We start from the raw sequence: 12,484 nt of genomic DNA, 5'->3' as shown, positions 1-12,484 counted from the left end.
TTTACCATGTGGTCCTTATGGTATCCCGCGGTTACCACGGGGATGTCTGTTTGACGGCCTCTCACTGGCCCGTGACCAGCGGGGAACCAGTCAGGAAACCCGCTCCCAGGCCGGCGCGGTGCCTGCAGTCTGCACTCACCTGCCACGGGGACGAGGCAGGATGAGGCGGGAGGCTCCCGGGGCGGCGCTGACCCGCCAAGGCCAAGCGGCTCCTCCTCTTTCCCTCCTTCAGCCTTTGAGCCACAAAAGGTGATTTATTTTCACTGTTTCTCGCAGTGCCTGCCCAAAGCAAGAGGGGATTTCAAAAGGGGGGCGGGGCTGATCGTCTACACTGGATGGTGGTTGCGGCCAAAGCTGGGGGGCGGCGGGGAGCGGGGGCTGTGTCTGCCTCTGTCCTCCTGCCCAGCTCGGACTGTCAGTGGGGACGCCCCTGGGGAAGCCTTGCCGCCCTCCTGGTTCAATGTGGGGACGGAGCTGGTGGCAAAGGCGTTCCTGGAAGGAGAGGAGAGAGCCCCATGGGGGCCCAAGGGTACAGACAGCAGCTCTTCCAAGAGCAGCACCTCGTGTCAAAGGCAGGGGCGCGGGGGAGCACGTCCACCTGTGCCAGCAGCAAACAGTGCAGGGAGGGGCTCCCCATCTACCTGAACTGGCACCGAGTCATCGTCCACCTTCGCCCCTGGGGCAAGACCAGGGCCGTTCCTCTGAACGTCCGTTTGGGGAGAGTCTCCTTTGGTGGACAGCGGGGACAGCGGCGTCTGGGCTGCCGCCTCACCTCGGGCGGACGGGACCAAGGCTGCGGGAGCCTCTGGGAGTAGAGGTCGACACTTCTCCTTCTTCCTCCGTCCTCGGAACTCCCCGTCCCTCTCCTGCTTCTCCCTGAAGCAGCCGGTAGAAGTGGGGCTCCCGTTAGCTCGACCCCGGCTTGTCATACGCTCCAAGCAGGAGCGAGACCTGAAAAAGGTGAAGGAAGGTCCACAGGACCGTGGCCCCTCGCCACCCCTCCCCACTGTTGGCCCCCAAAGCAGGCCTTTCTCAGTGGCAACACCTTCGTTGGATTATGTGAGCTTCAATCACAAGTTAATTAAACGACTCAATCGACCTCGTTCTTATGTTTAAAGGTCCAGAAGCCAAGTGGAAACACACATATACGTAGGCATCTTAATACTGGGATTATGGATGACTTCGACGTACAGAATAAATTCTGTGTAATTCAACTTTTTAATGCTTACATATTACATTTTCATTCTCCAAATTAATGCTACAAAACCTGAATCCTGAGGGAAGAGGATGAAATTCTAGAAGTCTAACTGAAAACAAGAGAATTCATCACTTGAATGTAATAAGTAGTTCCTTCTTGCTTGGAATGCACAGTGCCCCTTAGAATCTACTTGCAGTGTCGCCAGCGCTTTCACTGTGTGTGCACCTTCTAGAAATGGAATGGTCTGCTCTCCTCCTTGGAAGGGCCTCCTCTCAGAGACTCGGATCCTTGTTGACGTGGACAGACTGGGCGAGTCTTTATTTATCCACGACACGTCCACCCAACACACATCCACTAGACACCTCTTCTGTTCTGGTCACTCCGCCCCAAGTTTAAAAAAAACCTTATCCAGTGCACTGGCTCACTTCATAAATGCTTGTTCCCTGTATCCATGTTTCTCAGGGTGAAGGTTGATGTTTTTGATGTGACATAACAAAAAGGCTACTTTTTCTTTTTTGGGGGGGAGTGTCATTATTTCTACTTATACTAATATTACCTACAACATTTTTTCTGTGGTGACCCTGGAGGTTCGACGTTGTCACTCGGCTGTGTTCTTGCATTTCATCCAGACTGCGGTCTGTACTTGTGATGTCGTTGAGACGTGCCTGACCCTATGGTTGAGTAAACACTGGAGGGTACGTGGGATCCCTGCCAGGGAGGGGTCGGGATGAGGGGGCAGGGCCCGAGGCCCAGACCCCAGGCTCTAACCACCCACCTACCCCTCTCCTGCCTGGCGCCCACTGGAGCCCTGGCCACCCGCCCCAGGGGTGGAGCTTCACCCAGGAAGCCGGCAGACACAACAATGAACACGCAGTCAGGGACCCAGTAATGTGCTCCCCGTTCACGGGGCCTCACTCATGGCTGCCGCGGGGCGCCAGGGACGCAACACACCAGAAGAATGTAATTTACGGCAAATTTTAATAGATTTATAAAAGTCGTATATACAAAACATGTTAAACTAACCCCCGTAGCTATACAATACACTTTTTACACTGCATCATGTATCTCTGAACCTGGAACACAGCATCCGTAAACCGAGGCCTGTCCCCCACTGCTGGAGCTGCAACGACACCCCAGGGGCGGTGCCCGTGACCCAGCACTCAGCTGTTGCCCTTGAATTTCCTTTCTGAGTGGAGAGACCCCAGAAGAGCTCAGAGCTCCGTTTCTGCAGCCGCTGCCGCAGCTGATGGTCCCCACGGCCCTGCCCCGCCACGGGGCCCCCCACGCACTCCAGGGGCCACAGCACAGCACCGAGGAGGTGAGCTGAGGATGTGGCAGAGAGGAGGGGGCCGAGCACACAACCCTGAACTTCCTGGCTGCGCTCGTGTCAACAGAGAATAACATGCCTGCCAACTTTAGCTGCTTCGAATGGAGCGAAGGAAAAGACACTTGGAATGTTTTGCCATTTGCACAGCAGGTCAAACAGTAATGCTTTAAGATGCTGGAGATGGGCAGGCTCAATAGAGACCTCTTTTACATTTCTCGATAAACAGGCTTGTTAGAGAATCTAACAGTTAAGATGATGGGGAGAAAGTTTCACAGGGTGCCCGTGAGCCTTCCTGGAACAGGCCTCGGCCCCAGCTTCCACAGACTCCGCAGTGAGAGCTCTGGCCACCTGTTTGCCGGTGAACCTGGAAAAGGTGCCCGGGCTCGTCCAGAAAGCTTGGGTGAGGAGGGAAGCCACGGGGAACCGGCTCTGTTAGCCCGACTGTCAGATCAAGGCTGGTTCCACGTTTGTGACCTGAGTTCCAGAGTCTCCTAGGTGACAGTGCTCTCTGCCCAGCGTGGGCACGGACCTCTTTTGAGGGCAGCCGGACAGACGGTGGTGAGGAGACCTCCTGTGTCCCCCGAGGCTGTGGGGGGCTTCCCCGGGGGCCAGGCACTGAGCGGAGGGGCTGGGGCCCCAGAGCAGAGGGTTCAGCTGCAAGGCACATGGTGGCCCCATGAGATGCCCCGTGAGATGCCATAAAGCGCCCAGCCTGCCGCGGCGGCACACCCGGCCCATTGCCACTCAGGGTGGGGCCTCCCGGAACCCCATTCTCAGTTGCTTCCCGACTGGAGAAATTCTGAAGTCGGCTGAAGAGCTGAGCCCCTGGACCAGCACCGGGAAGCACCAGAACCCACAGCGGAGGGCCTGTTTCCCCCGACTCACAAGGGTCATGCTCTCAGCTGCCCCTACACTGGACTTCCCTCGGCCGGACTCCGGGTCAGCCTCACCAGGCGGGATGCGCGGTCCACCCCTCCCCAGTGTCCACACCGCCTGGGCCACCAGAGCGGTCTGGCTCTGCAACCTGCCGGGAAATGCGGTCCCACGGGAAACCTCCACCTTGACTGTGAATAGCTGCGGTTATGTTCATTTGGGGGAATTAATCGGCTTTTGAAAGCACAAAATAAAATGCGTTAATAAAAAGGCGCCCGAGTGACAAGCCTGGAACAGACAGATCAGGACGACCGTGAGCCCGCGCGGCTCAGCCCCGTCCACACTCTGCTGGCCGCGCAGTCAGTCAGCCCCGTCTACACTCTGCCGGCCGTGCAGTCAGAGTGCCGGCTGCCCGCCCGCCCGCCCGGGAGGAAACTCGGGCTGGTCCAGGAACCCTTAGTAGCTGCTCTAGTGTTTCACTGTGGTTTGTGTTACACACACACACACACACACACACACACAAGAAAGCCACCGGAATAAAAACACTACCTTCACAACCAGCTCAGAAGCGGAGAACCCAGTTTCCAGGGGGAGCCAGGTGTGCGCTTCTCTGTGAAGCGAGCCACGGGGCCATGTTTACAGCAACAGAGTCTTTGGGTCGCTGTAATAAGAACCTCACAGTGACGGGCCAAGGTCCTCGCTGGATCTGAGGAGGAGGAGGGAGGCGCCACAGGCCGGGTGGGATACAAGAGCAGTTCCCGCCTGTCCTCAGCTACCCCACACCCTAATCACAGGCCGCCGGGGAGGGCCCTGCTGCCCGACGAGTTCTGCGTTTTGGGGCAGGAATCTCATGGTCTATTTCTGAGTCCCACCCCATTTCCTACCTCTTGCTGTACTCAGATGCCAATTCCCGGGAACATCCATCCTGCCAGGAGGTCTGAGAACTCACTCGGGCTGGCAACATCCTGCTCCTTCCTGCAGGGACCTGGGGCGGGAGCCTCGCGTAGCAGGCCCCACGCTGAGCAGCGCTCCACTCTCCTAGGGGCTCACGACCACCGTCAGGGTCAGCAGAACCCCTGCAGGTGTGCGGTCCACGCAGAGAAGCCACTCTGGGTGTGAAGCACCCCACGTCACCCAGCGAGAGGCGGGCACTGGGGGTGCTTCGCGCAGGTAGCAACCTGCTGTGCTTTGAAGTAGGTTTTCACCTGAAGAGATGCCAACATGGTATGGAAACCAAAACCACCTATTTCAGTACCATCCTGAGCACCAGCCAACACCCAGCCTCTAAGTTCTAGCGGGTTCTGGAGGGCGGGACCTGGCAGGAGAGTGAGGGCCCACAGGAGCAGCCGGGCCTCGCGTGCCCTGAAGTCCTCCTCCAGCAGAAGGTAGGAACCAGGCACCAAGAGTGGGACCGAGGAAGCGGAGTGGCCCTTCCACGCCCCAGGGGCTCCCCTCCACCCACAGCGAGCCTTCTTCTTCCCTGAACTCAGTGCAAACCGCGTGCCGCCTGCTGATAAGCGCCGTCAACACAGCGAGTGCCAGCCTCTGAGCCGCCTTAACCAAGCAGCTCCTTCCTCTGGGGACCCGCCACCACCCTCTTCAGGGCCCAGCAGGTGCCTCACAAACGCAGTCAGTAAAAGCAGCCCTTGCTCAGGGGGGCTGAGCTCTCAGCCGCGCCCCCAGCTGCAGGCCCGGCACCAACCTTGGTACCAGGGCCTGCACCCGCCCCGAATGCCAAGTCCGTGAAACGCAGGAATCCCACACGCAAGGCCCACCTCTCCCTAGCGCTGCCAGGCAGACTTTAAAAGGGCTTGTCTTTTTCTTCAGAGCTCTCTAAATTTCCGGGCATCACTGAAGAACGAGGTTGCTGAGCGTATCTGATGTACCTTACGGAGAAGGTGGCGTCAGAAGGCCTGAAAGGACCACCCGACACGCTGTTGAAGGCTTAGTGGGAACTTCTGCTCTTCACTTAAACCACAACAGAAAACCCAGCATCACTTTCTTCCTGAGGCAGGTTGTAGGTCACAGCAAGGGGAGGATTCAGGGGGCAGTACGTTGTGGACCATAATTCCAGCGGCCTGGAGGGAGTCCTCCATGGTCCTCTGCTTCATGGCTCATGACCCCGGCTGCACAGCAACCACCGGGGAAAGCAGGAGTGCGTCCACGTGATGCCTGTACGGCACGGGTTCTGGGTGGCTCAGCCCAGGGCTTTGCAAAGCCCCTCAGGTGATCTGACTGCGGCGCCAGAGCTGAGCATCGTGATCTGATCCAACTTTTACAAATGGGGAAACTGGAACTCGAAGAGCTTAGCCCTCAGCCACGTGGATAATGACGAGTACAAGTTTCTCTGGGGGCGGGGGGAGCAGGTCTGCCTTCCCCACACGTGGACGCACACAACGCCTACCCAGGCGATGGCCACTAGACAATACATACGTGCCTTTTCTACAAGAGAATCCTGAGCGCCACGAGCTCTGTCGGCTGGGAATCGTTCGCACTTTGCATCAGTGGTTTCTTCGTTTTGTGATGGGGACAGTCACTCCACGGGGTTGCGGAGAAAGAGATCCCACCCTTGCCTTCCCTTGGGCTTCCCCCAGCCTCCGGTCTCTGACCACGTCCACATCCATCACCAGGTCCTCTCCTCGGGTCCCCAGGCCTCAGGGCAGCAGGATCCCTCCTTCACACACACACGTGTCTTTACATGTATTTGCCACTGTTCCTTGTCCTGAAGTCGTGTTCTAGAGGCATCCACTCAGTGACAGCGCTCCTGTGTCCCCCGTGGAAATAAAAACTGCGATCGACAAGTAATGAACCTTCAAGGAACATTAGGAGAGTTATCCAACTGCTCCGAATTTTGGGGACTGTAAAGTTAATGTTGACTTCGCATGCTGAGTTGATATTTTCCATTAAGCAAAGGAAAACTAAGGATATATCTTAATAAACATCCAGAGACTGAAGGTGGTCCGATCATCAAACCAGCCCCTGCTGCCAATGCTAAGATGCTGTGCCAAGCGTAAGCGGTGAGCAACTCACCCGACCGCTCTCCTCCTAACGGTGCCGTTACTCACGACGCCAAGTTAGTGTCTGTGCCCAGGATGCCCAAGTTAGTCAGTCACGACTAATAATCTTGTTTCAAGATTATTTCCTGATCTTGGAGTTGAAATAACCTGACTCATTTTTATCAAAGAAGTAAAAAAATTACAAGAATGAGGAGTCTAGAGAACTCTCTATATAAATTACAAAGCTACAATGCAATATCTTTAAAACAATTTCTCTACAAACTGAAGGGTTAAAAAAATATTTCAGTAAAAAACGTACATGTGTCCTTATGTGTAAACAGTATAACTATGAGGAAAATATCTTAGTTTGAGGAAGTTTATTGTTACATTTTTGCAATAACAGATGAGGCACAACTATCTCAATAAAAAAGACAATAATCAAGGGTAACAGTGAAATTAAAATAAAAAAAATAGAAAAGCCTAAGGTTTTGGAGAGAAAAGTGACTATAATCTATGTGTAGAAAGGCTGTAAATGGTTTCAGTTGACCTTGCAAAGAGCGATCTTCTTCTCGGATGCCGACCAATCATGGAATTGAGGGCCGGGCACCCTGCAGGACTAAGCCGTCCACTCAGCTTACCGTGAAGAGGGGAGCTCGGCCGCAGGGGGGAGAGCGGGTCAGTTCTGGGCCAGGCAGGGGCCCCCCTCGGGCCGTCCCCCCTGCTTCCCAGTCCACTCAGCTTCCCTGTCTACACCAACTCACTTCAGCCTCCGAAAGCAAACCAGCAGCCGCGTCAGACAGTTTAAAGGACAAACGGCACTTGCCGACCGTGCTGACCCCACTCGCCAGCAAGCCGTTCGGACGGGCACCTGCACCGGCTACGCCAACCGCCCCCTCCGCCAGACCACAGGGAGTGTTTCCAGGCTGGTGAGGAAGCGCGTGGGTCCCGACACACGTTGTGAGACCTGGAACCCGGCAGGCGAGGAGTGCTCGGGCCCCAGGACAGGGTCCTCTGAGCAGCGACAGCGGGGTCTTGGGCCGCCCTGACGCAGCCCGTTGAGAATGTTCTTTTTCCTTTCAGCCTCGGTCATCGGCCCCGATCCCGGGGCACGTCCTCTCAGTTTATGAAGAGCCACAGGAAGCAGTACAAAAACAGCAACTTTTCTCCAGCCAAAAAAAAGAGCCGAAACCCCAGCAAACATCGACAGGAAGCCTTGAGCACCCAGAGAGACAGGATTTCATGTCGTCTCCTCATTAAAACCCTGTGATAACAAGGCTGACTCAGAAGCAGTTTCTTTCCTCCCTTTCCTCCTGGGTCAGCATCTGCCACAATATCCCTGTTTATCTGCTGGGTGAAGGCAAGCAAGCCACTCACCAGGGACGCAGGACCGGGAACAGTGTGGCCTGGGGATGGGGCCCGGGGACGGTTACTCAACCACAGGAACATTCTAGTGCCACTGACAGAGGAAGCTTTTTTCTCTTTTAAATGCTAGGCAGTCTTCAACACGCCAGACACTCTTGAGTAGAGTAATACACAGCAGGGACCAGTTTGGAATGCAATGTATTTTTAAACACAGTGAAAGACACCTGGACAGAGTAACTGGACAAGTTAACTGAGTGTAAGATTGACCAACTCGCATCGACATTCACAGCCTCTGCAGTTTCACTCAGAGGAGACCGCGTCTGACAGTTTTCCTGCTACATGTGTACGTTAGTAGAAGCGAGAGACCGTGAATGAGAACCTCGATTCTCTGCCACTAGAAGGCAGCGCGGAGCCCGGGGGCATTAACGAGGGCTCCGCTGGCAATGCCGCCAGCTCTCGGAAGCCCCTGAGAGGAAAGGAGCTCTCCACTTCCTCCAAAGAAGGAAAGGCTCCCTGCAGCCGACTGCAGCGTCGGAGACGACTCAGAAGACAGAAGAGTCATCTGCAAGGCCAGCTGGTTGAAGTCTTTACCGAGGGGCGGGGAGGGTGGGCACAGAGGCAGCGGGCACTGCCCTGTGTAGAGAGGGGGCCGTACACGGCAGCGCCTGTGCGCACACCTTCCGCCCCGTGTCCCGTCGTGCTGCGGGCTGATTGGACAGGGCAGGAAGAGAGCGCAGGCTGTGGGGCCTTAAGTCCACACCGCCAGCTCTCACTGCCACCCTCTCATCTGACGGCTGGGCCAGGGCCTCTTGGGACATCGGCACAAGAGACTTAAAAGGCAGCGCGCTCCCTTGGGGAGGTGGTGGCGACAGCCCACGCTTCACCTCCTACAAGCCACCCCCCCTCCCCCCCCCCCGCCCCGGCAACACTCCTCACCAAGCACTCTCGAGTTAGAGAGAAAAGCCATCTGCAAAGATGTCGGTTTTCGTGTTTCTGTCATTAAAGACAGAGTGCGCGCACACACACACGCAGTCCTCGATTACATTGTGTCAGAGAAGGAATAGTTTCTGTAAAAAGAAAGAAAGCTGTGTTATTAGGCATTACACGTTAATACCAAAGTGATCGCTTGGATTTTCAGTAGTTTCACTAGTCCCCAGGATTCAGTAGCTAACATCAAAGTGTCACGTCCTTTGGCCTAGAGCGTGGCGGGCCTCATGGCATCCCTGAGCCAGGTGTTGAGGGCACGGATTCGGGAAACCCGCTCCGGGACACCGGGGAGATCTGGCCTGTGGCCGGCGAGGCTGCTGAAGGACCGCAAGAGCGAGGGGCCTCCTCTTTCACTGCAACATAATATCCTTCAGGTTCTCTTGCAGGATGGTGTCCTTCACAGCGTGAAAGACGAAGCGGATGTTCTCGGTGTCTATGGCGGTGGTGAAGTGGTGGAAGAGGGGCTTACTGCGATTCCGTCTCTTCCGGTCGAAACACTGGACCAGGTAGCGCTGGACGTCCTCCAGCCTGTGGGGGTCACCCTTGAAGTCTGGGAAGTGCTTCTTGATGCTGACAGTCTTTACTTTCTCCACCAGGAGGTCCATCTTGTTGAGGAACAGGATGATGGAGACGTTGAAGAACAGCTTGTTGTTAACGATGGTCTCAAAGATGTTCATGGACTCCACCAGGCGGTTGGTGCGCCTGTCTTCCATGAGGACCTGGTCGTACTCGCTGGACGAGACCATGAACAGGATCGACGTGATCCCATCAAAGCACTGGAACCACTTCTGGCGCTGAGACCGCTGGCCGCCCACATCCACCATCTTGAAGGGGATTTTTTTGATGACAAAGTCATGCTCCACGATGCCCTTGGTGGCCTTCCTCGCCAGCAGGATGTCCTGCTTGCTAGGAAAGTAATTCTGTAAAATGGGATACGGGAGAAATTTAGGAGAGGAAGAACATGAGAAAATAAGAACAAAAAGGTGGGGTGGAAGGAGAGAGTTACAGTGGCTTCTGAGAGAAGCTGGACCAAACCCCAGAAGCAGCTTTCAGTTACAAACATACAAATTCACCACGAAGCAAAACGTGAAGGAACTAAACGGCTCATTTCAAAATGAACAAAGGCTCATCTGGATGAGGAAGGATGATCAGAAGCTTCACTGTTAAGCCCCAGTCTGAAATCTCATCGACCTTCTCCACAGGAGACTTCCATCTTTTTTTCCTGCACCACAGCTACCTTTCTATTTTTCTAACTTCTAGGGCACACGCATTCCAAACCCTTACTATGAACTGATTTAACTTAGGTTTTGCAACGCTATTTAAATTCACCCTGCAATATATTTAATATGTTATTCTTGGAGAACTCTTAAAGCCTTTAGCAACACACGGGCAACTGTGGTCGCTCACACCGCTTTGATCCTGCACTATTAACAATCCTCCAGTGATTACTGCACACCAGCACTCATGCATCATCCTTGCCAAAAATCCAAACAGGGCTGAAGCCTCTAGAGCCAACTACCAATTCATGAGGTCTAGAGGGGAGACAGAAACATCTTCAACAGCACTGCAGGGACGGAAGAGCGAAACTGAGACGTGAGAAACCCTACAGGAGAAATAATGCAATTACTCCAACAAATAAATTGAAAGGAAGAAAAAGACGGAAGGAGAAACCTATAGAATAAAAGAAGTCTAAGTGCCACGGACCAATTGCAATGGATGGACTGTAATAGGATGTTGATTCAAACTACTAAAATAAAGCAGCATCCGCAAGCAAACATTAATGAGACAACTGGGAAAGTCTCAAAACTGACTTGATATTAAGGAATTATCGCTAGTTTTTTAGGAGCAATAATGGCATTGTGGTCACCTGACACAACAAACATGGCTCACAAGGACGGCGAAAGCCCTCACCGCTTGGGCTGCTTTGGTCTCCACACAAATGTTTTCTAATCCTGGATCACAGACTCCTGGGGTGGGGGTCTTACTCACCAGCTGGCCAATCCGGTCCAAGTTATCCAGGAAGTACTTCACCGATTCACCCTGTCATGGAGGAAATAGAGTCACAATTCAGTCTTGGTTGAGGAACCCTGATTTGGTAAAATGACTGCTATTTTGCCTCTGTGTAAATAGGATGGCAAAGTAAAAAGGCTAATAGCATACATGTATTTTTAAAAATTAAAAACACAATTTAAAAAATTTAAAAATGCAATTCCTGTAGCTCTGATCCCAAGGTTCAAATTCAGACTGTGTTTTCCAAAGCGCCCCTGGCTTGATCCTGGTGACGGGCAGGGTGCCGACTCCCTTCCTTCCCAGACATGGAGACTGGCCTGCTCCAGGCCACGCCACCAGGGAGCTGGCGCATGAGATTAAGTTCCTGTGAAGGGTTTTGCTCCTGACAGCTGGCCCAACGTGCTCTAGCCACCGTCTCTGAAGAAGGTCCGTCATTGAGAAGAGGCACGTGACAAAACATGCGCCAGTTTCTGGAAACAGGCCTGACGTTCCATTATTACGTCACACATTTGTACGACCTGATTTACAGCCTAGAATGAGGGGACTCCTTGGTCTGGATTTCCATGCTGGGATGACCAGTCTTTCTCTACCCACTGGACGTTCTCCAGACTGAACGTTGATACAAACCAGGGCTGTTCAACAGCCAGAAGTGACCTTGAAAATCACCCATGGTCCTGTTCTCGGAGGAGTGAACCACCAACACAGCGGCACTCACGGGGCACAAGGAGCGTTTAGAGGGCCTTCAGTGTCGATGAAATGCAGGAACCAGAGGAAGTGGAACTGAACGGGCAAAAGCTCCCCTTAAAAAGTGGGATGCTGATTATACCCCGTGTGCCCAGAGGACACGGCTTCCTGCAAGGTTTCACCCTGAGCCTCAGTCTGCAGACAGGGACCAGCGAGGACGCTGGGAGAGTCCCCCAGGGAAGCCACGCCAGCCCCGTGTTCTCACGACAGTGGAGGGTGGCAAGGAGGTGGCACTCTGGGCTTTTAAGGAGGAAGATCATCAGGAAGGTCCTAGACAACAGCTTGAGCTTGAGACGTCGTAAAAAAAGACGAAGAATGACAGGAGCGGCAAGCCCTGGTTCCGCCCTCCCCACGTGGGGTGGGTTTCCTTCAGTGAAGAATCAACCTTCCCATTTTAAAATGAAGGCCTGGGGGTGATTCGGCAGAGAGCATTTTGTTTAAGGAACAGAAATACACCTTCCCTGCATCACAGCACAGATCACGATTTGCGATACGATCTTCCTCCTGGGCATCCGTGCTGTCAGGGCACAGGTTGACTCCGCCCCGGGAGGCCGGGGTCTGGGCCGGCATGAACGCCTCGCCTCCAGCCGCGGCCCCCAGCCCGCACACAGCTCCTCCCCGTGGAGGGGAAGCTGGGTTCGGTGCAGCGGGAGGTCGCGCCCCTTCCCGCAGCTGCCGATCGTGCCCTGCCGACTGGCACAGCCTGCCTCCTCCCATGGCCGGGCAGGAAACAGCTGGTGAGCGAAGAGCTGCCGGAGTGGACGCCAACTCACCTGATTTATGGCTACTCCTTCCCCAAAGCTCTCATCTCTCTTACCTCCCACCGCCTCTCATTCGGGGCCCTCGGAGGCGCGATGAGAGCTCAAGAACAATCAAGGCACTGCCCGTGTCCCCCGCGCATCCCTCCAGGGAGGCGGGGCAGCGGGGACGGCCCACAGCCAGCCACTCCTGCCTGACTCGGGCGGGGGCTCCAGGCACAAAGACAGT

At 54.7% G+C, this 12,484-nt stretch overlaps 1 protein-coding gene across 1 annotated transcript in view; it reads right to left on the bottom strand.

Moving 5' to 3' along the window:
- Positions 1-8,658: 8,658 nt before the first annotated feature.
- The window catches only part of GNA12 (G protein subunit alpha 12), a 107,661-nt gene continuing 103,835 nt past the window's right edge, over positions 8,659-12,484 (bottom strand). The window contains exons 3-4 of the mRNA XM_060119869.1: positions 10,733-10,783; positions 8,659-9,663 (exon numbers count right to left, since the gene is read on the bottom strand). Coding sequence (XP_059975852.1) covers positions 9,094-9,663; positions 10,733-10,783 — 621 coding nt within the window. The 3' untranslated portion in view covers positions 8,659-9,093. The remainder of the gene's footprint in view (positions 9,664-10,732; positions 10,784-12,484) is intronic.

The sequence above is a fragment of the Mesoplodon densirostris genome, chromosome 16 (assembly GCF_025265405.1).
Source record: "Mesoplodon densirostris isolate mMesDen1 chromosome 16, mMesDen1 primary haplotype, whole genome shotgun sequence".
Classification (NCBI taxonomy): Eukaryota; Metazoa; Chordata; class Mammalia; order Artiodactyla; family Ziphiidae; genus Mesoplodon; species Mesoplodon densirostris.
This window is presented reverse-complemented; position numbering and strand designations above follow the sequence as displayed.